Below are 27,778 nucleotides of genomic sequence, written 5' to 3' on the forward strand. Positions count from 1 at the left end.
TGAGACCACAAGGCATTTGCTTTATTGTTCCAGGACAGGGAACAGTGGCAGGCCATCAGGGGTTCTGCTTGTGTCTCATCTGAGCCTGGGCCCAACCTTGGCGGGATGGGGGATGTTCTTGTCAGCCTCAGGCCCTGGGTAGGCTGAAGCTCCCACTTCAGCCTACTTGGTGTGGGTTGGGCTCTCAGGTAGGACACAGTAGGCAAGCAAGTCACACCCCCTTGCTCCAGGGGCATCCTGGGCCTGCCAAGCAGTCAGAGAGGGGGCATGGGTGCTCCCCCACCAGCCTGAACCAGAGTTCCCTCCCTAACTGCCCAGGCTGTCTGAAACAGAAGTATTCATAAGCTGGGATCTAAACTACATGAAGTTCTCAGGGGTGACTGTAGTGACCTGGAGGGGCCTTTCCTGCATCCAGGGCTGGGACAAAAGGACACTTTCAAGTTTCCGAGGGCAAGGGATTTTTCCAAACACTTTGTGTTGGAACTGGGCTCAGTTTGGTCCTGGGGCGGACATTGCCCCTCCTGTGTGTCATCCCCCGGGGGAAGCCAGATAGAGCTTAAGTTGAGGACAGGTTGAGAGCCTGGCAGGGTGGGTGCTGTGAATATCAGCACCCTCTTGGGGGCCCACAGACAACTTGGGGAGAGGCTCCATATCTCCTCCTTCTCGATGGGCTGTTGGGATGAAGATGGGAGAATAAATACAGGGGGCTTCTGGGAAAGATCACTCCTGGAGAGGGGCAGGCCTGCAGAGAACGTGGACATCAGAAGAAGGTTCCAGCGTGGTCTTGGACCTGGCTGGGGGCCCTGAGCTTCTGATAACCAAAGCCTTCAGCTCTCAGCTGCCCCCCAATGAAGTCTGTGATATAGTTCTGATTCCTCTGGATATAAGGTATGTGAGTGGGTGTATGTCTGCATAACTCTGTGTGTGTGTGTGTGTGTGTGCCTGTGCACATGTGCACGAGAGCCTAAGTGTGGATGAGTGTGAGCCATGGAGAATGCATTTTCTTCTTGCCCAGACACTTGCTCTCCAGGATCCCTGGGCAGGAGCTGGTGTACCACGCGGTAGAAATGTGCGAGGGGCAGAATCCTGGGTGGTGACTTCTCCACCCCCAGCTGCCAGCTAACAACCAAGTGGGCTTTGTGACATAGGGGACAGGGAGTGCGTTTCCTTCCTTGACCTTTAAGGTGAGCCCGACATGGGCGGCCGGCTGGGACTTCCAGGCCAAGCAAAGGCTGGAGCTGCTGCAGGGCATTGCTCAGGCCAGGGCCATGGGCTTGGAGCTGGGGCTGAGGTACACAGAGGGGCCAGCAGGGGCCGCGGGAGGTGTGGGCTCCAGCTCCATGAAGGCCGAGTAGAGGGTGGTGAGATGCAGGTCACCCAGTGCCCCAGAGCCCCCGTTGCCTGGGGGTGCCAAGTCGCCTGTCCCACTGCCGGTCTCGGCCAGACAGGGCCCAGGGGGATAGCAGGGAGGGGGAGCTGGCGGCACTGAAGACGATGTTGGTGATGAGGTCACCAGTACCAAGGGGTCAAGGGCCAAGCTGTCATCCTTCAGCTGTTCCCATAGGTTTCCTATTTGGGGGAGAAAACAGGCATCATTGGGAGGCACCAAGGAGCCCTGTCTGCCTCCCACCCCACGCTCTCACATGCTCTTTAGAGAGCAGGACTGGGGTAACACTGATTGGAGAGCAGGCCTTTGGCACTAACTCTGTGATCCCAGGCAGTTGCTAAACCTCTCTGAATCCTCCTCCCATGTAGGACAGTGTGAATGCCATAGCCCAGATGATCTCTGTGGCTCTTTTTTGGGGGATGGGGGAGTGGTCAAAGATTTAAGAGCTGCCTGTTGGAAGGGTTGATGCAGATGCTGTACATTCTGGGGTTACTCTTCACCCTGGCTCTTGTCCAGGTTCCCAAGGAAGGTGACTGTGCAGCCCAGACCAAGGATCTTCCAGTAATGCACCGCAGCATCCAGTGAGCTGGTTGGGCTCCTCCGTTGCAGGGCCCAAGGAAAAGGAGCAAAGCCCTGTCGGGAAGTGCTCCCCACCGGGAAGCACCGACTCTGGGGTGCAAACTGTGCTGCACCCGATCTTTCTCTGTGTCGTGTGACCTGCGTCATGGCCGGTCAGGGCCTGGGGCTCCTTCCCTGGGGATCAGGGCTTCAGGGTCTGGAGGAAGGGGGCTGAACTAAACCCAAGACTGGCTGCCTGGTTTCCAATGCTAACTCTCCTTCTTTCTAGCTCAGTGACCTTGAATAAGTTACTTAACCATGGTGCGCATCTGTGAAATGGGCTGAATAATCCCTCCTACCCTATAGGCCCACATGAGAGAGTGCATGTAAAGTGCCTCACACGATGCCTGACAGTAGGGCTCAGGTAAATGTTTATGGTAGCCCACATATCTATAGCTTCTTCTGAGTCTGTGGAGCCCGGCTCCCCACTTCTGGAGGGAGCTGCGGCTCTAGTTGCCTTTCTCTAAGAGTAGCTTCCCAAGACCTGGGCTCTCTCCTCATCAGACTGGGAGATCTCTGAGGGTCAGCTGCCCCCACCTGCTTGTGGATGGCCCCTACCCCAGGGCACACAGAGGGTCTGAGGCCTGGGTCAGCACCCTCCTTCAAAGCTCCTGTGGCCAGTACCAGGGCCTGGGGGTGCCCTGGAGATTAGATGGGAACGGGTGGGGTTGGCCACAGGCAGAGATGCAACAGGTGAGATGGAATGGAAGAGACAGATTCTCTTCCTGGGACCTGCTTAGCTCCTTGGCCTTCCCTTCTTCTGGGGGAAGATCTCTCTCATTCTTCTGCATTAGGTGATGAACTCCAAAAATATAGTCGCTTCTGGAATTGTTCAGAATCTCTGTTGCTCACAATCAACTATGGAATAGACCATCGGCCCCTTTCCAGCCTGTGTCTTCTTCTGAAGCTACTTGGGGGGCACGCACCCCTGGTCTATATCTTCTTCTGAGGCTGTTGAGCCTAGCTCCCCACTTCTGGAGGGGGATGAGGCTCTAGCTGTCTGTCTCTAACAGTAGCTTCCCAAGACCCGGGCTCTCCCGGGCACCCTCAGCCCAGAGCTGAGAGTGGTTTGGTGATAGGTCAGTTGGAACCCATTCAAGGGCACCCAGGAGGAGGGAGATAGGGGCAAGAATATTCCTCTTTGACCCTTCACCACCACCACCCATTCCCCAGCTCTGGGCTTTCTCTGCTCCGGAAATCCAGCAGTTAGCAGGCTGCAACCTGGAGACAGAGATGGCCCGGGCCACACTACCAGCTGCCCCTCTGCTGGCCTGTCCCACCTCCCCTTCCCACCCCCAGCTCACCCTGGAAGTCAAAGTCGGTGAGAGAGGGATTGATGGCGTCCAGGTCGGTGCCAAGGTCTCCGTCTGGCAGCAGGGTGTCATGCATGGTCCTGGCTGGGGAAGGTTCAGCGAGCAGCTTGGCACTGTGGCTAGGTGGGGTGTGGGCAGGCAGAGGCGAGTCCTGGGGGGTGCCCGGCTGGGCCCGCAGCTCTAGATGCCCATCTGGCTGTGGGAACAATGGCTGCGGAGGTCCAGGAGGGGCCAGGCCCGGTGAGAGGTGCGAGTATGTCTGTGCATAGCAGGAGGGTGCGTGCCCCCCAAGTAGGTCCTGCAGGGGGTTCTTGCCAGGAATGGGGCCCGGAGCTGGGTGGATTGAGTGCAGCGGCTGGGAGAGCCCCGCTGGAGGTGCCAGGGGCTGGATGGAGCCAGAACCTGCCAGCCCAGGGGGTGGGCAGCCGAGCAGTGGGGAGCCCAGCTTCTCCCTCTTGTCTCCAATGAGGCTGTCCAACTCCTCTGAAAAGGCCCAAGAGAGGACACTGTGAGACCTCCTTTCCCCCACCATCGCTCCCAGCCTTGGAAGCACATTCAGGCCCTTTCCTTATTCGTCAGCTTTCCGTTGCCCAGCTTTTCTCACCACCCCCACTCTTACTTTAATTTTTTGGCTCTGGGCACCCTGGGTCCACCCTGCTGGCTGGTAGCCTCACCTGGCTTGGCCATGCTCTTGCGCACGGCGATGGGGTCTTTCCTCTTCCACTTCTGTAGCTCCTCCTGCATCTTGTCAATCTTGGCTGGATTCAGGGCCCACAGGCAGCCCTTACGAGAGGAACTTCCCGATTTGTTCTCTACCTTCTCGAAGCACTTGTTAAGAGACAGGTTGTGGCGGACAGAATTCTTCCAGCCATCAGGCGCTGTCTGCCGGAGCAGAGCAAGACATGAATTAAGGCCGGGGTCAGGAAAAGCCTTGGCTGCCTGGGCACATAACTGCCACCCACTCTGGGGCTTGTCATGCTCCTCAGCAGCCAGCCCACACTCAGTCCCATCAGTAGTGGGGCAGGGATGGGCAAGAACCTCAGTCACAGTTATTAGCGCCTAAAATCTACCTCCATCCTATCCCATGCCCTTCAGAGGACTGTCGAGGTGATTCATGCAGGAGGGGCTGGTGGGTGCTAAGGAGGAGGTGCTGCCCCTCCCCGACCTGGGGTTGGATCACTCCCCGCTGGGTCTCCAGGCCTGTGCTTGGACCCCTCTGTGCAGAGGGCCTTGCCCGCTGAGCTCTCTGGGGCTGTGTCTCCCTGCTGTGAGCTTGACTCCGGGGTGTAGGTCCGTGAATTCCTCTGAGTGTGAGGACATATGTGTATTGCTAAGGAGGTGTGTGTGTGAGAAAGTCTCTCTGGGGGTGTGTGTGGGTATCCATGATTGTATGTGTGTGTGGGTGTTTACATGTGTGTGCCTGGGGGGCGTGCCCTGGTGGGGAGGCCAGCCCTCAGGCGGGGGATGCTCGTGCCAAAAGAATAAACACCCATTAGGAGGCCTGGTCATGCCACCAGTGCAGTAATTGTGCCCAGGGAGGGTTGTAAAAACCATTAGGCTGACTCAGTCAGGTGAGAGGCGGTGGTGGGGGTGCCGCTGGGCACCCTCCCCCCGCACTCCTCCTACCTCCAGAGCTCCATTCCAGGCTCTATGACAGTCCTGGGCCCAGCAGGGGTGACTGGGCAGAGCACCCGCTCTGCCTGGTGAGGTCCTTCTGTGCCCTCACCCCCCCGGCCCCTCTCCCTTCCAGCTCACCATTTCTGCCTAATGAGGGGCAGCCACTCCCTCCTCCCCAGCTCACTTGCCCCAGGGAGCAGCCAGGCTGAATCACGTCCAGCAGAACCGGGCCCCGATGCCAGCGTTGCTGCAAGTGGTTGGCAGGATCGGCTGAAGCCTTTCCTAGGGGCCACTGGCCTGGGTCAGGGGTCTGGCTGAGATGACCCCCAAAGCTCCCAGGGTCATGAGAGAAGACTCTTAAGCCACCAGACCAGCCAGCTAGGGATTCACCTTCAACTCCCTCAGCAGTCCCTATGAGGAGTCAAGGCTGTGTGGCCCGGTGGGCAGAGTTAATGGGCACCGGGCCCTTTACAGCCCCATAAACCTGTGACTTTGGGATGCCAGAGCAGCCCCCACCCCAGCCGCTTCCTGTTTGGAAGAGGGATGGTCAGCACTAGCAATTATGTCCAGTGGCTGGAACTTGCCCCGTCCCACATCGCTGACTCACAGGGCTTCAGGACGCCCATCTCGGCTGCCTTGGGCATGAGTGCTGCCCACCCCATGGTCCACTCGGTCCTAGCCCAGAAAAATGACCTTCAACTGGGGAATGAGAGCTAGAGGTGGGGAGAGGATCTTTGAACTCTTTCCTTAGGTGTGTCGGAGGGGATTTGTCAGAGCTGGAAGGAATCTGTGTGCCAACTGGTCCAATCTGACCATTTTACAGACTGGGAAACTGAGGTCCAGAGAAGAAAGGGTCCAGGCTGAGATCATATAAGGAGGCAGGGACAGAGTCAGACTCCAGCTCTGTTCCCTAACTAAGGGCCCTGCCCAGGTCACCCCACCGGCTTGTCTTTACCACCTGGGGCCCGTCCCATCCTCACAGATGGTTTCTCTCTGAAGTCAAATGTAAACTTGGGAGGGAGGGAGTGATGCAACTGGCTAAGAACAACAACTGGAACCAAAAAAAAAAAAAAAGCAGTTAGACCTCTTCACTCCTCAGCCCCATAAAACAGGGATTACACGGCTCCCAGGAAAAATAATTAAGCCAGGAAGATGAGATGTAGGGAGGGGCTGGGGGCCAGGCTGGGAGTTGGCAGGGAGGAAAAGCTGAGAGGAATGGGGCAGGGCCCTCCCCAACTTCCCTCTCTCCGGTCTGACTCCTTGAAGCCTTAGGGGACACTCTAAAAGCTTTACAGGTCAATGAGACTTTGGCCCCCTGACATGCTGGGATTTAGAGGGCGAGCCCTGGATACCGGCTGTGATGCTGCTTGAATCCCAGTGCCAACTCTCCTCCTTGCTCCTCTCCCTTCCAGAAGCTCTGATGGATGAACATGCCTTTTCGTTCTTGGCCAGAACTCTGGCCATCTTGCCCATTCGTCATTCAGTGGCAGCTCAGCAACTCCGAACTTGTTGGAATCCTTGTTCAGTTGCTAAGTTGTGTCCGACTCTTCGTGACCCCAGGACTGTAGCCCGGTCAGGCTCCTCTGCCCATGGGATTTCTCAGGCAAGAATACTGGAGTGGGTTGCCATACCCTCCTCTAGGGAATCTTCTGGAACCAGGAATTGAACCTGTGTCTCCTGCACTGGCAGGTGTATTCTATACCGCTGAACCATCAGGAAAGCCCCTTGTTTGAATATCAACCTCAAACTATCCCCAGACAGCACAGTTGGGAAGATGGTGGGGTCACCCACCCGCTGGTGGGTGGAGCTGAGTTCTGGATTACTTGGGTCTCAGCTCCTGCCCTTTGCCTGGGCAGCAGGTGAGACCGTACCCATTAGGTTGCAGGCCTTGGAGAAGGCACTCCTCATACACAAGCTCTGACTTCCCCTGCACCCACCCGAGAAGGAGGGGTTTTTGTTGGAGGGCCTGGGGAGCCTGCAGACAAAGGAAGTGGGAAGCCAGAAAGCCTGAGCCAGCAGCAAGTGACCCCACCTGCTGTTTGGCCTTGAGCAAATGGAGAGAGAAGGGTGCTTGTCTTGCCTGTGGGGAAAGAAGCTGATAGAGCCCCAGAAGCCCCTTCTGTGGTCAAAAGAGAATAGATCCTGTCCGTGGGAAGGTCAGGTGAAACAACCAGCTCCCTAGGACACTCTAAAACAGTGAAGCCAACACCCCACTTTCTGGCAGAACTGCAGCTGAGCCTGCCGCCCACGGAGGCAGATCCTAATCTCTCCCAGGAAGGCAATGAGTTCTGCAGCCCCAGCATCCTGGGTCACCTTGGCTGGCCAGCTCCTACCCAAATTCCTCAGTCCCACAGCATCCTGGGGGCAGCGGTGGGAACAGCCTCTTATTGCTTCCCAAGCTCTGTCCCCCAGTTTGGGGTAGGTGGATGTTCCTTGAAGCCTATCAAGTTGCCATGTCCATCTTCCACCAGCATGAGGTCTGACTCCAGCCTGCTGTGTGACCTCTGGTGAATGGCTTGAGCTCTCTGTTGCCCACACAGAACTGTCCTTCTGAAGGGCAGACAAAGGGAAGCGTGTGGTGGGAGGGCACACTCTCTCTTGGCTTTCATTCAAACTCATCTCCCACCTCCCAGTGGTATCTTCTGGTTCCAGAGAGGTCTGGCTTGCCCCAGGACTTGGGGATGGTGGGGTGGGGTGGATTTGGGGCTCACCTTGAAGTAAGGAAAGTGCTCCGTCATAAAATTGTAGATCTCGCTGACAGGAAGGCTCCCAGTTTTACTGTTCTTAAGGGCCATGAAGATGAGGATGCTGAAGGCAGAGAAAGCTCTGAGAGTTGGAAACTCTGATTGGGCCTGGAGTCTTCCCCCACCCTCCTACCCTGGCTGGAACAGTTAAGAAAGAAGAGCCTGCTGCAGAATTCATGGGTGAGAGGCGGTCGAGAGGAGGCGGAATGAGAAAGTATCCATTGAAGTTAGGAATTACTGATATTCGAGGGTCTTGTGGCATCTGAGAGAGCTGGGTTGCACTCTTGGCTTTAGTCACTCACTAGCTGTGTGACCTTGGGTGAGTGCCTTAGCCTCTCTGAGCCTCAGTTTCCTCAGCTTTGAAGTGAAGAAAGTAATAGCTACCTCAGAGTCGTGAAGATTAAGGATGCTGCCTAGCGTATAGAAGGCTCTCATTAAATGGACGCTGTCATTATCAGTCAGCCCTCAGCCAATTGCTTGAATATTGGATCGTAAGGGAGGGAACTAAGGTTATTTGAGCCCCTACAATGTGCCAAGCATATTCTCTCACTTAATCCATCCAAAGGCCTGAATACGGCAGTTTTTTTTTTTTTTAATATGAATAAACAGAGGCTTAGAAAGATTAAGTCACTTGCCTGAGGTTTCACAGCTAGTAAATTTGGAGCCTGGACTTGAACCTGGTTCTACTGGGCTCCAAAGATTGCATATGCTGTTTTCTGTGCACCATCCTGCCTTCCACAAACCCCTTCTCTGTGCTCCCGGATGATGTGTAAGTACTTTTTCCATTTCCTGAGCTCTCCCTGGCTGATGACCTGACCCCACATGAGGCCTGGCACACTGGAGGTCAAGTATCAGTGTCGGTTGGATGAATGAAAGTTCAGATGGAAGGGACCCCAGATGGGCAGGGTGCTGCTGGCCTGGCACCTACAACCCCAGCCCCAGAGCAGCTGCACCTGATCTGGTAGATGCTGAGTAACTGAACCACCTCTGCAGACCTCATCCCTCGCTTACTTCTGGTGGCACTTTGGGGTGGGGCTTCTCTCTGAGTCTGCAGAGGGAAGGGAAAGGGAGGAGCGTCCCCCGCTAAACTCTCAGTCCCAGGGCCCCAGGAGGCTAGAACCCAGCGGGCTCACCCCAGGGCACTAGCATCTGCTGAGCTGAGCCACAGACATGGCTCCCCAGGGATGGACGAGAGGTCGGAGGGGAGCTAGTCAAGCCCCCTGCCCCCACGCTGGAGTCTTCTCTCTAGCATCCTTTGGAAGTCTACTGGGTATGACTTCCACCCCCCTACCATTACCCTAACACCTCAAGGATTCCATGTCTCAGGGACTTCTCACCCCTCTTCCTGCTACCCCAGAAGTGCTGAGAAACATACCTGTAGGAGTAAATGGGTTTTGGGAAGAGGGGCTGGTGCCCGTCGGTGCTGGCCTGGGGTGCGATGCGCTGGTAGGGATAGTGTGAAGAGCCCAGGTATGGTACAGGGTAGCAGCTGCCACCTGGTGAGTACTGTAGAGGTCAAAGGGGCAGAGTGGTTGCCACGGTAACCAGTCTTCCCAAGGAAGGGAGCCCCCTCCCCCCCTCATATACATCCAGAGAAGGAACTGAAGCTAGATTCTTCTCTCAAGCGTTCTGCCACCCGTGGTCATGGGCCCCAGAGGCAGAGCTATCTGAGGCTGGCCAAGGATGTGGCTGTCCTGGGAAGGCCTGTGAGGAGATCCACATTCCAGAATTCAGGATCTCAGAGGTCTCAAAACCTCCTTCAGCATCTTCCTCTCAGACCTCTAGGTACCCTGTTTGCCATGATGATAGGACAGGAGCTGAACTAGAACGTGTGAGGGGTAGCTTGGGCCCCTGTACCCTTTCGGGCAGCTGCTTCGGGCCTCCCTGGCATCTCCTGGAGTGCTTGGGCCGGAAGTGGGGTGTCCGGCCTGGGCGTTTGCTGGGCACTGGCCCCTTTTACGAGTTTCAGTGGCTCTTTGAAAGGGCCGGTCATGGTGGTGGGCAGGTGAGGGTAGGAGGTGGTTTTTACAGCAAAGGGAGTGGCTGGCAGGGATGGTGTTTTATGGGGGTGAGAGGGGGGTAGGAGACTCTGACTCCCCCATCTGCTCCAGGCTGAAGTGCTCTTTCCAGGTCACCCGAGAGACACTTAGTGACTGAGTCACCCTCTGCAGGCTCCATAAAGCCCTGGGTGCGGCCATCTTGTCCGGGGAGGGGGTGCAGAAAACAGAGGGGATCAGGACAGAGCTGGACACGGCGAAATCGTCTAGGGCCTGGCAGCCCCTGAGCCCTGCCGTGGCTCCGTCCTGTTGGGCCAGGCTGCCTCAGGGACACCCCTACCCTGGGTCAGACCATGAGCCTCAGGATGGCCCGGCCACTCCAGCCAGGCTCCTCACAGAGTGAGGATGATCCCGTGTTGCCTCTGCTTCCCTCCTTCTCTTTCTTTCTCCCCACAAAGCAAGCAGTCTGACCACCCTCCCGCCCACGTGCCTGCCTCCCTGGCTTGGCCAACATCAGGGCCAATGCCAAGGAGCTGGGAGTAGAACCTGCTCCACAGGCAGGGCCTGTCTCAGTGCCAGGCTGCAGGTGGATGGAGCTGGGCGCTGGGCAGCCACTTGCTCTGTCTTGCCCGGTGACTCCTGGGAGCTGCCTGGCTGCTCTGGGGCACTTTTCTTTCTCTTTTTAAAAACCTCCATCCCATGCCAGTGTGGGGCAATTACTTGGCATCCTGTGAATCGGGGAGGAGCTGAGGCTGAGCAGTGGGGCGGGGAGTGGAAAAAGTGTTAGTCTATCGGTCGTGTCCAACTCTTTGTGACCGCATGGACTGTAGCCTGCCAGGCTCCTTTGTCCATGGGATTCTCCAGGCACGAATACTGGAGTGGGTTGCCATTCCCTTCTCTAGGAGATCGTGGAGAGGGGGGATAGGGCCAAAGATGATGGGGACTTGGAGCCTCCAATGGGGAAGGTCCCCTAGCCTCACTCCTGGTCCCACCCTGTCTAGGCTAAAGGGAAGTTTGAGGCCAAGGCCACATAACAAGATGGAGGCTGACCCAGGCAGGAGCCCGTTGTTTCCTGTGGTGTTCAGCTTTGTGTGTTACCCCACTTAAACTCCTTTTCTCTTTGCTCAGTCCTTGTCTTGTTCTCCTCTTTCTCTTCCGTTTTTGGTTCCATCTGGCCCTGCCCCAATCTCAGCCCCACCCTCTTTGCCCAGACCTCTCAGGCACTGCCTGGGTCTCAGAGAAGCCCCGCCCACTCCGAGAGAAGGGCAATTGCTTCCCTTCCTGTGAACCCGTGTTCCCCACCTTGGGTGGCCCAGCCTGAGATTCAGGGCCCTGCTGCCCCTACCTGCCCATCCAGCTGTGCACGCATACACTCATATACACACCCACACATCACACAGGAACATAATATCCTGAGACCCTGGGGGAAATTGCCCACCTGCCCCAGACCCACCTGGTGGAAGGGGGGCTGGGAAGGACAGTACATGTGCTGCAAGGGGGGCTGGTAACAGTACATCCCTGGACCACTTTCCAGAGCTGGGGGCTTGACCTTGACTTCTGACCCCTGCTGGAAGGAAAGAAACAGATGACCAGGCTGGACCTTGTCTTTCTTCTTCCCTATCATCCATCTTGAACCTTACACAAAAGCAATTCCACCTTTGCCTCTAGCAAAGCTTATTCCTGGAGGACAAATACATGAGAACAGAGGAGGGCAAGGATTTTCCCCAGGGAACTCAGCAGGTTAGTGGTGGAGTTGGAGCTGGAACTGATTGTACTCCCTACCCCTCACTTCCCTGCAAGTGAGAGGCTGAGGCTGGGCTATCCAGGGAAGTGTGGGAGACTTGTCGTCAGTCACACTGAAGCTGGGGTAGGACCCTGGAATGGCACAAGGATGACCCCACTCACCAAGCCTGACTTGGGACCTGCTTCCTGGTTCAGAACCACCAGCCCCTCAGAGCAGATCCACAAAAGACCACTGCTCTGGAATTTCCATTGCAGAGCCATGGGGAGGGAGCACAGGAAGTGGTCAGACAGGCTGATCCAGCTGGGGCCCCCAAGGCCCTACCACTTCCTATTCTGCAAAGCCCAAGGTAGATCTCGCAGGTTCTCAGGAGGGGGCTAGTGAGTCCCCTCTGCTCTGGGCGCCCCCAGCTCACAGCCTCTGCTCTCTGTTCTGAGGAGTCTGTGCCGTGTGCTAAGTCACTTCAGTCCTGTCTGACTCTTTGTGACCCTGTGGACCGTAGCCCACCAGGCTCCTCTCTCCATGGGATTCTCCAGGCAAGAATACTGGAATGGGTTGCCATGCCCTCCTCCAGGGGATCTTCCCAACCCAGGGATTGAACCGGTGCCTCTTATGTCTCCTTCATTGGCAGGCAGGTTCTTTACTGCTTGTACCTCCTGGAAAGCCCTTGAGGAGTCTATTTAGTTGCTAGTCTGTTGGAGCCCTTTACCATTTCCCACTCTGGCAGAGGGAGTGTGCAGCTGCTGGCGGTGGTGGGGGCCGGATCCTGGCTTCCCACAGGTTGTGAGCCCCACATGGAACCCCCAGGGACTTGCATAGAGCTCTACCCTGAGTAGGCACCCAGACAGAGAGCACAGCTAGGGACTGGAAGGTTAACAAGGCCAAGAGCAGGTGGGTCATTCTTCTTGGGGTTACCAGGGGCCTGGGGAACCAGCATCTAGGCCCAGAGGGTCAAATCAGCTGTGAGCTCTTTCCTGGGTGTGCCCTGGGGTGGCTGATGCAGAGATATCCATAATCGTAGAATCTCAGGCCTAGAAGGGCCATGAATACTATGTCCAGCCCTATCATTTGACCAATGATGGGGCTGAGCCCATAGAAGGGAAGGGATGTGCCCAAGGTCACTCAGCGAGTCAACCATCCTGCTGTGGGTCTCTGGGCCCGAGTTCTTCTCCTTGGTCTCTATGGGACCTCAGTTTCTTCTTCTGCAAAATGGAGATAGTGGGAACTCTTTAGAGGGTTGTTGTAAGGATTAAAGAGTACTTGAAAGGAAACATCTGGCACAGTGACCAGAGGGTGACACTGAGTGGACATTTACAGGACAGTAACTGATGGGATGGGGCTTCCCAGGTGGCTCAGCGGTAAAGAATCTGCCTGCAATGCAGGAGACGTGCAAGAGATGCATGTTTGATCCCTGGGTTGGGAAGATCCCTTGGAACAGGAAATGGCAACCCACTCCAGTATTCTTGTATCTGGAGTAGGCACAACCCCCAACTGGGAGTGGGTTTTCCTCTTCCCAAGGCAATAAGCCTATGGGGTAGGTGCTGGTAAGTATACTTTTCTGATGAGGCTCAGAGAGGTTAAGTGACTTGCCCAAGGTCACAGAGCTTATGGGTATGGCTATGAAAGGACATACTGATCTTCTAAGATGCTTCCAAGGTATTTCTATTAATATACCCAGGCCTCATTCTAGGTAAAGAATGGGGCCCAGATGTGTCCTTTGAGAAGACTTAAGTCCTCTCCCAACTCTTCAAGCTGATGCTGGAGTGGAGAACTTTGTGCTCTGCGACTCCTCCCTAAGCCCTTTCTCCTGGCCTCTGGAATGTGTTTTTCTTTCTCGCATTTACATATGGGTGTGAAGGTCTGGCTGGGGATTCTTGACATTTAAACAGAGAGAAGCTGCATGCAGGAATCCTGACTCAGGAGCCTCTGGGGAGCTTCCAGCATCCCTGGATCTGACCAGACTCCTTGACCGGACCCCTTCGACACTGGGCCAGGTCAGCATTCCCTCCCTCAGCTGACCTGGAGGCTCCGAATGAAGCTGAAAGACCCCAACTCTCTGAGCTTGCAGGTGCACACTGACCCTGAGTAGAAAGGTCTGGAAAAGGGATGGCAGAAAGTTTGATTTCAGAAGGCTTTCTGGAGTGCTGCGAAATGGCACAGGGGTGATGGGGTGCGCACTGGCGCTGGTACTCACCAGGACTTGGGGGCTGTGCTCCTGGCTGGGGTACGGGAGCCCGTTGCACCAGACCTCCGCAGGGAAGCCAGGCAGGAAGGTCTCAGCCTCCCCCACATCCTCAGGGATCTCCTCAAAGGCCTCCAGAGCCCCCGGGGTCTTAAAGGAGTGTCCTTCGAGGGCCAGGGCAGTCTGGGCCTCAGGGAAGACATCCTCATGGAAATGTCGCTTGTATGGGTGGAAAGGCACGTGGCTGCCCTTGAGGAAGCGCCCAGGACCGCTCGCTGGACCCTCCTCAAAGCCGAAGCCGGGGTACTTGTCTGAGGGTGAGAGCCGGAAGGGGCCCGGGCCAGGGCCGGCAGGGCAGTGGACTTGCTCGGGGCCTGGTGACGCGATGCTGGGGCTGTGTGGGGGCAGTGAGGACTCCCGCTCTGGAGGGCCATCAGGCACAAAAGACGAGCAGCTGAAGCCGGCGTGCTTCTGGGGTGGACAGAGGGTAGACAGCCTATGAGTGGAGGCTGGATCCAGACCCGACTCTGTGTGAGGGTAAAGGGTCTGTGGCTGAGCTCTGGGGAGCCCCCCGGTGGAGGAGGGAGACCTCACCCGCCCTTGGAAGCCTCGATCTGATGAGGACGCACCACTTCGAACTCCGGGGTCACCCCCAGTAGGATGGATGCACAGCCCTGCCCTGGGAAAGTCCCGGACCAGAGGGACAAGCAGAGGCTCAGATCTCAACACTTCGGGATCTGGGAGTCCCTGGGTACTCGTTTGCTGGGAGAAAGGACAAGAGAGAAGCAGGGAGGTCCCGGGGGGGGGGTGACGGCCCACCTGCTGTCACGTGGCCCTCTGGTCTTGGCCTCAGCCCAGGCCTAGGTGCCAGGTACTTACGTTCTGCGGGGCGGGGGAGCCTGGGGGGCCCGGCGCCTGCATGAAGTCCCCCTGGGGCTCGCCCTCCAGCCTGCTGGGGCCCGGCAGCGTGACGTCAGACTGTGGCGGGAGCAGCGACACCATCACCCAGTCCTGGCCTCGAAGAAAGCCGGCTGTGATGAGAGCGAGGACCAGCGTCCAGGGCTGACCAAGCCCAAGTCTGCCCCTCCCACCCCCTCCCTGGGCTGGGACCCTGCCTCCAGCCAGACGTCGGATGAGAGAGAGAAACAGACAGAGACAGACAAACAGACAAGCCGAGAGAAACATCAGAAACAGAGGGAAGCAGATAAACAGTGTGAGAGACAGACAGTGAAAGACACACAGGGAGAGGCTGGGAGCCTGCGAGGACGTGGATTCTGGTGGCCCCGTGAGTCTGGCGTGACACTGAGGAGCATGTGGCCGCTGGGGTTTTCTGCCGCGTCCGCCACACTCCAAAGAACCTGTGACTTTGTGCAGGCCGCTGCCCTTGCTGAGCTCTAGAGGCACCATTCGAAAAACTCGGGGCTTACACTAGGACACGTGAGGGCTCTTTCTGCTCAGACATTCTAGAGTTATAGGAGAACTCTGTGTCCAGCATAGCCGAGTGGTTAAGAGGACTCAGCTCAGGGACGTCCCTGGTGGTCCAGTGGTTAAGAATCCTTCTGCCAATGCAAGGGACGCAGGTTCAATCCCTGGTCCAAGATCCCACATGCCACAGGGCAAGTAAGACTGTACCACAACGAGAGAGGAACCCGCGCACCCTAAAAAAGGATCCCACATGCTGCAACTAAGACCCAGTGCAACCAAAAGTAAATAAATAAATATTAAATAAGAAAAAAAGACTCAGCTCAAAGCCAGCTTTTTCTTGCCTTGCTAGCTGTGTCAGCGAAGCTCTGAGCTTCAGCATCAGTCATCTGCGTAAACAAGGGGAGAGAGAGAGAGCCGCCCTCATGGGCATATGGGGTTAAATAAAATCATGCACATGAAGAATTGAGCACAGTGCCTAGCTATAGCAAGTGCTCAATAAATGCCAGCTCTCCTTATTAATAGCACGATTAATATGCTTCTTACTATTAGTAACCTCAGCTCTCTGCCTTCCTTCTCTACCACCTACAAAGGGCAGTTTCTCCTGAATTTATTCCTCTTTGTCTGAGTAAACTCTGAGAAAGTCTACCCTGAGCTGAGGGCCTGCTCTGGGCTGAGGGCCTGCTCTGGGCTGGCCGCTATGTAAATGATTAGAACTTTCTCATCAGTTTGTCAGAATAATCCTGTGAGGAAGGTGCATTATTGATCCCACTTTCCAGATGAAGAAACTGAGGTTCAGAGGGTTTACATGACTGGCCCAAGTCACCTAGCCAATCCTTGGTAGAGTCAAGTTTTGAACCCAGATCTGGCCAACTCTGGAAGCTATGCTCCCCTTAGTTTCTTTGCTTGGTGGGGGTCAGAGTGGGGGTGCCTGACCTAGGGGGCCAAACAAGAAAAGCCTGAGGTTGACACCTACCTAAGACCTCCTCTGGCAGAGCAGGACAACTTCATTTCCCCCACCTTGCTGTCCCGGGAGCTCTGGGAGGGAGGGCTGGCCTCGGAGGCCCCCTGTGTACCCTGCCTCGGGTTGGTACATCTTTGCTAAATAGGCTGATCACTTTCATTGGACAAGCGGCTAGTGGCGACCAGGAAGAGAGGGCATTTGCCTGAAGTCCCTCAGAGGCTAGTGGGGGAGGGGGCTGGGAGCTGGGGTCCAGGTGGGGGGCTGGGGGAGGCTCTCCCGCCCCTTCAAGAGTCCCTGCCGCCCCTTCTCTGTGTCCCGGTGCCGCTCACTCGGCAAAGCTAAATGTGGCGTGACTGGGGAAGCGCCGAGCTGGCCGTAACTGGATACCGCGGTGGAGCAGGCCCCGGGCTGAGGGGCAGGGCAGCCCATCTCTGGTTCTGCTTGAGCGCCCGGCCTAGCCCCTGCTCTCTGGAAGCCCTGGACAGCTAGGGCCCGCCTGCCCCGCCTGGCCCCGGGCCAGACCTGCTTTCCCAAGGCCTTCTCCATTCCCTCCTGACAGAAGGCTGGGGTCCTTCCTCCCCCAACTTCTCAGGCTTTGTAACACATGGGGTGGTGGTCACTCTCCTCTTTGGAGGCAGAATAGCAAGTGGTGAAGAGCAAAGGTTTTGGGAATTCCCTGGTGATTCAGTGGTGAGGACTGTGCTCTTTCATTGCTGAGGGCATGAGTTCAATCCCTGGTCAGGGAACCAAGATCCTGCAAGCGATATGGTGCAATGCACCAAGAAAAAAAAAAAAAGCAAAGGCTCTGAATTGGGGACAACCTGAATTTGAGTCCCAGCTGTGTGTCTCTTTCCTGGTTTGGCGACTTTGAGAAACTGTGTGATTCTGTTTCTCCCTTTGCTCCTGTGATCATGGGGCCTGGGGACCCACCTCACAGGGCTGTTATGAAGATTAAGTGACATGATGTGTACCAAGTGCCTGGCACATAGAAAGTGCTCAAGGAGGTATCGTGTACATTTGGATTCATTGGCCAGATATGGCCGTGGCTCCTGACCCCAGACTGTGGTTTTCCTGATGGTCTCACCGCTTCAGGCCTGGGGAGACTGGCTAACGACCCATTCCCAGATGACAGCTGCCCTTGTAGCCAGGCCCTGTCTGCCTGACCTTTACTCAGTCTGGCCCCAGGGGGTTCAGACCCTGGCTCTGCTCCTCTGAGACATGAACCTGCGGAGGTCTCTCTGAGACTCAGAGTGGGCCACCCCTCCTGCGGAAGTTCTGGCCTTCCCAGAAGGGCTCCTGCAGCCTCTGTCTACCCCTCATCCTGGCAGCAGCCCCAATGTCCTGGGGTGTTACCAGTAGCCCAGACCAAGTTCCTGTAAGTCAGAGGCCTTACCTGAAGGCTTCAGTTCCCAGCCGTGACTTTCATATCCTGGCTTGGCCAAACCACTACCCCACTTCCTCTAAGCTCCCAGGGACAGGATAAGAACCAGGGAGGTTAGGCAGAGTTCAGAGCCCAGTGTCTTGATTTGCACTGAGGATATAGACGTCCCTGGATGAGCCTCAGTGCAGGGTTTCCTCTGGGTAGGTTTTATAAACGATGACTCCTGATTTGATGACAAACCCTGTCGATTGCCTCAGCTGAAATCCTGTTCTACACATCGGGAAAGGAGGTCCAGAGAGGTTATGTGAGTTGCCTAAGGACACACAGACCCCAGAAAGATGAGATCCTTCACCAACTGCCATTTCAAAGCGTCCTTTTGCCTCAGGGGCTGGGCAGAGGGGCTTTCATTGGTGTATATGAGGTGGGGACTTCTGTACAGCCCAACGAAGGACTCACTGTGGAGAGGGAGGTGAGGCTGCCTTGGCCTCTGACCCTTTTCTCAAATAGCCAGGGGGGCTCCTAAAGTTGGATTAGCTAGTTTGGAAACTCTAGAGTCAGGACTGGGTTTGAATCCCAGTAACAGTGGGACTTTGGTGAGGCAACTTGCTCAACTTCCTTGGGCCTCAGTTTCCTCATCTGTAAAATAGAGCTAATAATACATACCTCTCTGGCAGGTTAGATGAAATATTGCTTGTAAATAGCTTAATGCATAGTATGTGCTCAATAAATGATAGCTATTATTAATAATTAACAGTGGGACAGAGTATTTTAAAGCATAAGCTCTGGGGGCGAGGACCAGGAAAGGAGAAGGAACTCCTCTTTCCTGCCTCTCACCTCCGTCTCCCTGACATCATCCTTCTGCACTGGCAGAGGCTGAACTTCCCTCTTGCTGACCCTCTGGCCTCAGAGGTCATTTTAGCCATTCCCCTGAGGGAGAATGGCTGCAGAAACTCCCAGGGATTAGAGTAGGAAGAGAGGGGGGTGACTCTTGCTTTGGATCCCCCAGGAGTCCTCTCTGACGGGCGCTGGCCTCTGCATTCCGGAGGAACCTTTCAGTGAACACTAACCTTTACCCTACCTGCTTTAGTTTCAGGGGGCACAGTGGGATGTTTGTCTGCAAATCTCATCAGCAAACCAGCGCAGGAGGTCCAGTGAGCTCTCTTCCTTCCTCGGATCCTAGGAGCGCCCCTGATGGCACTCAGGACTTGCCACTCAGTGTGGGCTCCTCCACTCACAACCTGCCCACTTTTGGGGCTGGAGCTAGGCCAGGGCTTTCAGCTGGTAGACTGTGCTCTGGGGTCCCTTTGACTGTAAGGACTTTCCTAATCACAACTCTACATCTATAAAATACTCGGCAGTTTACAAAGCACTTTTGTTTCTGTTCTCTCGTTTCATCCTCTCTTTGCCTCAGAGAGTAGCAGGCAGCGGTGTGCTGGAGTCAGCTGCTATTGACTTGTTAGGGCCAATGATACAATTCACTTTTGGTGAAATTGGCCCAGATCCTCAAATTGGCAGTAGTGGGAGTATCTATCCAAGGAAATTAGCAAATGCTACAGATCAGCGCCCCCCCCCCCCCGGTGCCCCGCCTTTTTTTTTTGGAGAGCTGGTGGGTGAATATTTATCACATACCATAGGTAGGGGAAAAAGGTCATTAATCCCATTTTTCAGGGTAGAAGATTGAGGCTCAGAGAGAATGACATGCCCAGGACCAAACAGTTAAACTGAAAATATCTCCTGAGTCTCAGGCCTCAAGAGTCCCAACAACACCCTCAAACACATTTCAGGCATGCAACCTTGACAAAACATCATCTGAAGAACAGTTTAGCATCCAGGTATTCTGTCTAACCTCTGCTCTCTGAACTTCTCCTCCTATGATCCTGCAAGAGTGGGAGGGCTGGGGTAGGGATGGACTAAATAGACTTGATCTTCTCTGGAGTCAGAGGGAAGAAAGAAACAGTCCTCTAACCTGAATAGAAGGCATGATGAGGAAGAAATTTCCCCAGTAAGTATGACCGTGGGATCAACAACCATCATGGTGGCATCTCTGCTCTGTGTCCTTCTCGCAAACAGCCAGGCCTTTTGCCCCTTGTACCCAGCACCCACCCCTCAGAGACTCTTTTTTTAGTACCCCAGGATCAAGGCAGAGGGAGCATTTGTGGGGTAGGGGTCAGGGAAAGCCCTGTTTGCTGGTTCTGTGACCTTGGACAAGTCACTTCCCCTTTCTGTCCTCAGTTTCCTTACAAGTAAAATGATATGCTGGGACCATTTGCATCTAAAGATGCTGAAGCTGGTCCTGTGGATGTGGATGTGGTCCACAGCGCTGTCATCTCTGGGCCCTCATCTCTGCTCTTCCTTTGGGGGGAAGAAATCCTCACGGGGACCAGGAACAGCTAGGTGAGTTATTACACCCCAGAAGGGAGGTGTTGTATTATCACTCCCATTTTATAGATGAGGAAACTGAGGCTCGGAGAGGTTAACCTGACTTGCTCAAGTTCACTCAGCTAGTAAATGATGCTCCCCACAATTCAGACACCGGCTTCAAAGCTAGGGTGCTTAACCACTGTGCGCCACAGCCCCACCTCAGGCACACCTCAGCTTCCTTGCTCACTCCTGGAAGCCAGAGTGGCGGGTGGGGGGCAAGTTTGGCGGTTTACTTGGGAGGGTCTGTCCCTGTACCCCCTGTGGGCAGCTGAGTCAGAGGACACTCAGGGCCCTCACTGGGCTCTCTCTACACTCCCTCCCACCCGGGCTGCTCCTACCTGCCCTTTATGGGAGAGGTGGAGATGGTGGAGTTCCGCCTTAATGGTTTCTGTTGCTGGCTGCGGCAGCATGTTTTACAAGGGGTGGGGACCTTGCCCACTGCTGCCTGTGGCCCCACCCGGGGCTCCACCCGCCTGGCTGCTGGGAGGGGTTCCCTGGAGCAGTTCAGGAGTTACCTCGTAGGGGTGGCAGGGAAGGGCCCGGGGGCCACTCCTGAGGCTGGGCACCCCAGGATCCTGGGAGCCTGGGGTTTCTAGCTCCGCTGCTCCCATCTAAGTTGGAGGCTCTGAGGTCAAGATCCTGTCCACTCTGGCTCTTGACCCTGGCTTGGTATCAGGAAGTGGGTCAGCTGCCCCTGCCTGGAGATCTGATTAAAGTGCTCTGAGAAGCAGCTACAGATGGAAACGGCAGGGGGTGGAGCGGTGGTGGGGGGAGAACAAAGGATGAAGAGCTATCACATCTCCCCTGGGGTGCTTTCCTCAAATCTGACCCCCCTGATACCCGAGACTGAATCATCCCCATCCCCCCAGCCAGGACTCTCAGCCATTTCAGTCACTCCCCTGCCTCTGGAAATAGGCTGGTCCTAGAGTACCACTTGGCATGTCTGTCCTAAAAAAGCACTTGAAACATCTTCCATGCCTGGGGCTGACCTGGAACTTCTTCCAGGTATCTAACCTTAATCTCTCTAGTAATCTTAGTCCTCCTGCCCTCTTCTTCCTGCCATTCGCCAAGAGCTAGTAAGTGGCAATGGACTCAGTCCTGCTCCAGGATGGATCCCAGCCTTGCTGTGAGTGTCAAACTCCAACAGCTTCCTGTTCTATTCTTTACCCAGCCACCCCTTCCTTCCTACCTTCCCTGAACACCATGGGCAGCTTCCTATCTTTCCAGCCCATTCCCAGGCCCTGCCACCCAGCCCCGGCCCCAAAGGAACTGAATCCAAGCACTCACAGTAGGCTCTGGGCCATGGCCACCATCACGGCTTCGGGGAGTCATTCAGCCCAGCAACTCCCCAGAAGCCTCCATCGAGGTATAAATACTCCCACATGCCTGGACCAGCCCCCTGCCTGAGGGCTGGGGCGGGGCTGCCTCCCCAGGCCAGGCAGGCAGGTCACATGCCCCATAAATGCCACAGGACCACAGGCCCTTACCAGCAGCCTTGGGGAGATCTACTGGGGCTTGACTTCATGAATGACGGATGGATGGAGGGAGGGATAAGTGTATGAATGGAAGGAAAGATGGATGGATGAAATGGACAGATCAATGGACAGACAAACTGATGGGTGAACAAGTGACTGGATGGGAAGCTGGACAGATGGACAGAGAGGTGAATAAGTGGACAGTGGGATATGTTATTGGGTGTCTTTGAACTGCCTATGGATACTAATTTAGTAGATGGGGAAGAAAGAGATGCTGGTTTCAAGGAAATAAAAAATGCTCTTCTTCAAAGCTCCCATCCATCTCTTTCTGAGACATTCCTAACAGACCCCATTTTCTCCTCTGCTATGGCCACCTAGTCAGAGAGACTGGCTCTGCTGGGTTCTCCTTAGGGTCCACAGGTGACCCTTTCTAAGATACTTCCCACCTAAACACTCCCAACCCCCAGGAAACTTTTGGTCCTGGTTATCACTCATGGTCTTTTCCTCCCTCCTACCTACTCTGGAGTTCAAGCTCTGAGGCTGTTGCTCCCAGAAGCAAAATCCAAGTTTAGCTGGGGCAGGAGTGGGGAGGGGGTAGTGTACAGTGCAAAATTCTCGTTTCCAAGAGCATGAGACCCTTACACAGGCAATTTAGGGAGAAGCTGCTCCCCCATCCCCCACCTTCCCCAGGAAATTTTAAAGGCATGACTGGGTCTGATGGTGAGAACAGGCCTGGCAAGGGACTTGTGTGTGGACCAGGTGACCTAGAACCCCTGGGGGCCTGACCGGGAGCTGGGCTCCTAGGAGATGGGCACTGTTTGCTTGCTTTATCCTCCCCAGTAGGGGGGAGGGCAGTGTACAGACAGCAGGGGTCTGATTTCCAAAGAAAGTTCCTTCCAATCCTCAGTCTGCCCAGCTGTTGAAGGGATCCAAGAGTAGAAGATGAGATGGGGAGTGATGGAAGGAATAGGAGGATTTTTCACAGATGATAAAATATGGCCTTCATCCTTACAATGAGCTTCTTCCAGCCACACTGGCTGAAGAGTGGAACGGGCTGGGGGATGGGCTGGAGTTGCCCATCCTCTGAGCACCCATTAGCTCTGTGATCCAGTGTTCCAGAAGTCCTGCCCCCATAATCAAGTCACTCAGGGCTGAGCCTGGTGGTCCCACTTCCTGTGGGTACTTTAGTAACTGGCTCTGCTGGTGATTGGCAGCTGAGGATATGAGCTGTGAGACCAACAGGGATGACTGGGGCCTTTCACCTCATCCTCTAGCTTGGCACTTATTATCTCAGATACCCCTCCTGCCGCTAAGCCTCCCCTCTCCCCTCACAGGGGGTCCTTCTGATCAAGGACCCCAGAAACTCCTTTCCCAGCTCTGCCATCAGCCTGCACTAGTCACAGAAATTAACCTCATTTCCTCCTTTCTAAAATGGGATCATCTTTTTTGCCTTACATACCTTACCCGGCTGTCCTGGGGACTGAGTGAGGACCAGGATGCCAGAATTCTCTGAGGAAGATAAACCAACACCATCTTATGGTGCTCCCACCTCTTCCCCTGGGACCCTGGATCCACAGGATTTAAGGAAAGAGGTGGGGGCTGAGATCTTTGCCCCTTCAACCATCTGCCCCTTCCTGGGTGCTCTCCATAGGACTGGTCCAGACCCCTTTCCGCCTGCTCACCTTAGTGGGGGCATGAGATGAGTCAGGAACCTACCATCCCTTGAGCCAGGGGCCTTTCATGCTCTGTACATATCATTATCAGAAGGACTGCTCATTATTGCCGATCTATTATTAGGGATATTAATTCTGTCGCCACTACTAATAATACATATCTAGTACAAGACAAATACACACTGGTGGTGCCCCTCCCCCAATACCGTCCAGAGCACGTGTGCAAAGGATCCTCCTGGCATTGTCATCCCAAAGAGCTTTCTCTCCAAAACCCTTCCCACCTTGGGCAGGTTGGGCATGACCATGTGAAGGCCCAGAGAGGCTGAGCCTCTTCTCCAAACCACGTGCTCCTTGAGGTTCAGTGTGGGCTCAGGGAACTCCTCCCAGAGGGAGCTGGGGACCCCTCTGATGGTGAAAACTGCTGCAGTCACTCTGCTTATGCCAAGTGGAGAGTCTGAAAGTTGGGTTTTATAATCACGGGGCTCTGTGTGTGTGTGCATCCTCATGCACACCCTACGCCTTCTAAGACTGATGGGCTGGTGTAGCCTGGGACAAGGCTGTGGAATTTACAAGTGTAGGTGGGATCTGCAACTGTCTCCCGGCAATCTGGTTCCAGGGACACGCCCCACTCTGGGAGTGTGTGTGTGTGTGTGTTTGTGATGGTGCCCAGGTTGGCTATAGTTTGTCAGAAGCAGTACTTTCAGACTTGGGAAGCAGGGCTTGAAGTAGACTGATCATATGTATCCCCCCATGAGCATGGGGTGGAGGGTTAGGGTCAGATCTCTGGGAAACTCAGTTGCATCCTGGTGGGTCCTGAGGAGTGCCCACCCTCTGGAACTTCTAGAGTAGCCATGGAAGCATGGGTGTCCTTTTCTCTGTGACTCACAGCCAGCTCTAGAGTCAAGTTCCCTGAGAGATCACGATTCAGCTAATTCTCTCCCCAGCCCCATTAATCTGAGCTGACGAAGCAAGAACCACAGGCGGGGTAGAGACCCGGGGATGCTCACAACTGCAGTCATTCCTAAACAACCCGGCAGGCTTTCTTGCTTTAGCTTCTGTCCATCTCCTTGCCTTGGGCCTGGCCATGCCTAATAGGATGGGTTATGTTCCTGGCATCCCCCCACAAATGCTGCCACTGCCTCCCTTGGGGGCCCTCTGAAGGCATTCTTCATCTCCCCGTTTCACCAGACACACACCTGCAGTGTTGAGAGACCCATCTGGACATCATACTTGTCTTGTTGTACTTGAACTCATCTTTATTCGTACTTGGCCAGCATCCAGCCTTTAAGATTCAGATAGGATCAGGAGGCTGAGCACATCTCCAGAGATATCCTATCCAACCCATTTTGTCCTACTGGCCGTGGCTCTGGGCTTTTCCTGAACACCGGGAAAACACAGAGGACATACCAGGATCTGGCAGGGGCATCGATGAAGGATGTTGAATGCCAAAGAGGACCTCTGATGGAGATACCCATCTAGGGGAGGTGGAAATAGTGTGGAATGGGAAGATGGGGTTAGGGATGAGGGTGAAGGTGGGGTGAAGGAGAGAGTGAAGAGAGGAATGGGGTGGTGGAGGTGAAGGTGAAATTGGGGTTGGGGATTGGACAGGAGGAGGGCTGGATCAGGGTTGGAGATGAGAATGGGGGTATAGAGTTGGGTTGTGAAAGGAGATGGAGCCAGAGTAGAGAGGTTACAGATGGCGTGGGGAGGAGGTTGGAGATGCAGAGATGGAAGAAGGGGCAAAGGATGGGAGGGAATACATTGGAAAGACCAAAATTATTCAGGGACCTTTGATGCTCCTGAGAGACGCACTCTCCCAGAGGTCAACTTGTCATTCCCCTACTCCTGGGCATGTTGCCAGCCCAACCACACCCATCACAGATCAATGGTTGCCTCTCCACTCAGGAAACCACCTCCTGTGGTCGCATGCATGCGTGCTGAGTCGCTTCAGTCGTGTTCGACTCTGTGCGACCCCATGGACTGCAGCCCGCCAGGTTCCCCTGTCCATGGGGTTCCCCAGGCAAGAACACTGGAGTGGGGCACCATTCCTTTCTCCAGTGGATCTTCCCGACCCAGGGATGGGACCTGAGTCTCTTACGTCTACCTGCATTGGCAGGCAGGGGGTTCTTTACCGCTAGTGTCACAATAGTTCAGCTGAACTCAATTTAAAAAGGCTAAAGCATCTCTCTAAAGTCTAATGTCCTTCTCTCCTGTTGCAGAAACCAATCTCAGTTTGCTAAAACCTCCCCCACCCCCGCCCTGCAGCCTCAGCAGGGTCTGAGAAAGAAAGAGTGGAGGGCATATCTATGGGACCTCTGCCCCTGGCCTGCTTCTATTACCGGGGAGTAAGGGGAGGCAGGCAGAAGAGCCCCTCAACAGACTTCCTCTCATTAGAGCATGGAGTCAGAGAGGCTAACAGAGGAGCAGTGGGCATTTCTGCCTTTCTCATTTCTGTCCTTTCCTGTACACCAGCTCTTCAGAGGTTTCTGTGTGACTTAGTCTCTGGCTAGGTGCTTAAGCCCTGTGCAGATAGTGGGGTTTCTGCTCATCCATGAAGACTCGAGCTGGAAGGAAGGAGGTTAGACAGGAGGAAGGACTTCCTGGCAGAGAAGGATGGGGAGCCACGGGAGGTGGTACTTTCTTCGTGGGCAGACGGAACTCTCCAAGGGGCAAAAGGAAGGCTTTTCCCGAGACCAAGGTGGGGACATAAGACAGCTTCCCAGAGGGCAAGTGTCACCAGGGGGCTTTCGCCTTTGACTCTAGCTGCCCCAAGCCTTCTCCCACCTCACAATGAATGAAGGCACGGCTGTTGGTTGGGGGCCACACGAGGTCAGCGTGTAGCTAAGACAAAGATGAGGAGCACCGAGGGTGCTCCAACCCCCTAATCTTTCTCTTGCCTTCCCAGGAGCAGAATCGAGAGAATTCTGGGGCTCCCTGAGCCCCTGGGAAATAGAGTCCTCTGAGAACTCCCTGGCATTCCCGGGAGAACAGGTTCCTGGCCCTGGGAGGTGAGTGAGGCGCCGGGCCTGGGGGGGGCAGCGTGCCTCGGCAGGCCCTGGAGCCCGGAGCTGAGCTCGGCAGAGGCAGCAGGGGCGGGGCCGGGCGGGGAGCTGGGAGGACATGCGCCTCTCCCCTCGGCAGCTTCCCTCCTGGGGACCCGAGCCTCCCCCAGCACCCAGCCCCACTCGGGCCCTGCCTGGCCCACCATGAGATGGGGGGGTGGGGGGCTGGGAAGGGAAGCGCTGCCCCCATGGGTTGGAGATGCCGGCCCTTCTACTGCCTTCTACTGTCCTGGGGGTCAAAGAATGCCCAAGGTGGTCAAAGGGCCTGAGCCGGGCCTGACCGGGACAGGATGGAGCGCGATGCCAGCCTCCCCATCTCACACTCCGACCAGCCCCGAGGAACTGGGTTTTGTCAGGAGGGAAAAGAGAAGCCTAAGGGGGCAGGCAGAGCTGAGTGCTGCAGCTGAGGGACTTCAGACTCCAAGAAAGAATTCAGGACTCTGAGGGAATGACCTAGTTTCCTCTCCCGGGATTCGGAGAGCAGGTAGAGGGCAGAGCTGCCTGGCGTGGGAAATGACCAGCCTAGAGGCTGGGGGGACAGATGAGATGAGTTCCCAGAGGACGTGCCCTCTCCACTCGATCCTATTCCACTGACCGGCCGTGCCTGGCCACAACGTAAACGTGTCTTCCTACGCCAGTCAGTGCAGAGATGAGAGGCAAACACGCCCACTTATTTGAGTCTGTTCTTAATCTCCCTTGGACACTGGCGGAGGGCCTGGGGACTCCACGGGGAATGCCAGAACCTTACCTGATCAGATGGGGGTGGGGAAAAGCCATGTGAGCCCCAGAGGGGTCTTCCTTCTACTCTGGCCAGTTTCCTAAGGGCCTTTGCTTCCCAGACCCCCAGTTCCAGGCATCAAGGGTCTGAGGGCTCCAAGCACATCCCAGGTCCTCTCCCCAGGCCTCTTGGTTTCAGGGGTCTTGAGGGAGAGAAACATCCCTAGGCCTCTGGGGGAGTCTGCCCTGAGCTCAGCATCACCTTCTGGCTGCAGCACCTGTTTGCCACCTGTCTACTTCTCCACCAGCTGCATCCTCCCTATGGCCCAGGCCTCCCTGCAGGCCAGCTGAGGCTGCTCAGAGATGTTGAGTGATTCCTTGATCAACACACACCCTTAGCACCACCAGGGTGAGGGCAATCTCCTCCCCTCACTGACCCCAGAGCTGGGTTCTCCCCTCTCCACTTGGACAAGCCACTAAATTGGGAACCTGCCTCTGTCCTCCAGCTCTAGTTTTCCAGTGTTAGCTCTTCTGAGCCCTTATTTTCTCCCAGCACATGGGGGCCAAGCATACCCTCTCCAACACACGGAGATACACACACATGCACACACAAAATCCACCGAACGCCGGAATGGAAAACCACACGACGGCAAGAAGGATTGAAGTCAGACAGATTTGGAACAGGAAGAAGAGGGAGGAGCAAGGAGAAGAGGGGTCCTCTTTGGCCTCCAGGCACTCACCCTACTTCCTGATTCTCCCGTGAGCTGCAGTGAGAAGGAAGGGAGCACCCAGGTGCTCCCACTCACCCTCAGGACCCGTTAAAAAGGCAACCCCCCCTCCTCATTCCCTGGCCCAGCCCTGCTGGCCTCCACGGCTGACTTGGGCCAGGTCTCCTCTTACCTGCTCAATGAAGCAGGTCGGCGTGGGGGCCGGGGTCTGGGGGGCCAGGAGCTCCGTCTGTCTGTCAGTCCGTCAGCTCGGCCGTCCCAGGTCTGTGCTGACATCAGGTGAGGGGAGGTAGCTGCTGGGTGAGCCAATAATTATGATATCAGCTTCCCCTTGCC

General features: G+C 55.5%; 1 protein-coding gene across 5 annotated transcripts; it reads right to left on the bottom strand.

The window, feature by feature from the left end:
- FOXN1 (forkhead box N1) lies at positions 1 to 27,778 on the bottom strand. Of its 5 annotated transcripts, none has more exons than XM_043480056.1 (9): positions 27,615 to 27,778; positions 14,479 to 14,630; positions 13,612 to 14,070; positions 11,130 to 11,240; positions 9,055 to 9,185; positions 7,647 to 7,743; positions 3,993 to 4,200; positions 3,310 to 3,801; positions 1 to 1,569 (listed from the first exon to the last, which is right to left on the bottom strand). In XM_043480056.1, the coding sequence occupies exons 2-9, from the start codon at positions 14,599 to 14,601 to the stop codon at positions 1,256 to 1,258; spliced, it is 1,935 nt and encodes a 644-aa protein (XP_043335991.1). In that variant the 5' UTR covers positions 14,602 to 14,630; positions 27,615 to 27,778; the 3' UTR covers positions 1 to 1,255. The 5 variants fall into 5 exon arrangements, with proteins under 5 accessions (XP_043335991.1, XP_043335912.1, XP_043335682.1 ...); XM_043479977.1 differs by having other exon boundaries at positions 11,130 to 11,243; positions 14,479 to 14,610; positions 27,615 to 27,777; XM_043479747.1 differs by having other exon boundaries at positions 11,130 to 11,243; positions 27,615 to 27,777.

The sequence above is a fragment of the Cervus canadensis genome, chromosome 1, assembly GCF_019320065.1.
Source record: "Cervus canadensis isolate Bull #8, Minnesota chromosome 1, ASM1932006v1, whole genome shotgun sequence".
Classification (NCBI taxonomy): Eukaryota; Metazoa; Chordata; class Mammalia; order Artiodactyla; family Cervidae; genus Cervus; species Cervus canadensis.

What these genes read in the sequence shown, in the direction of transcription:
- FOXN1 (XM_043479977.1), bottom strand. Translation starts at nt 14,601, where the DNA reads ATGGTGTCGCTGCTCCCGCCACAGTCTGACGTCACGCTGCCGGGCCCC. An exon ending in GCTCCCCCGCCCCGCAGAAC is followed by an intron (nt 14,071 to 14,478) that starts GTAAGTACCTGG and finishes TGTCCACCCCAG; the next exon opens with AAGCACGCCGGCTTCAGCTG. An exon ending in CACCGACTTTGACTTCCAGG is followed by an intron (nt 1,570 to 3,309) that starts GTGAGCTGGGGG and finishes TCCCCCAAATAG; the next exon opens with GAAACCTATGGGAACAGCTG.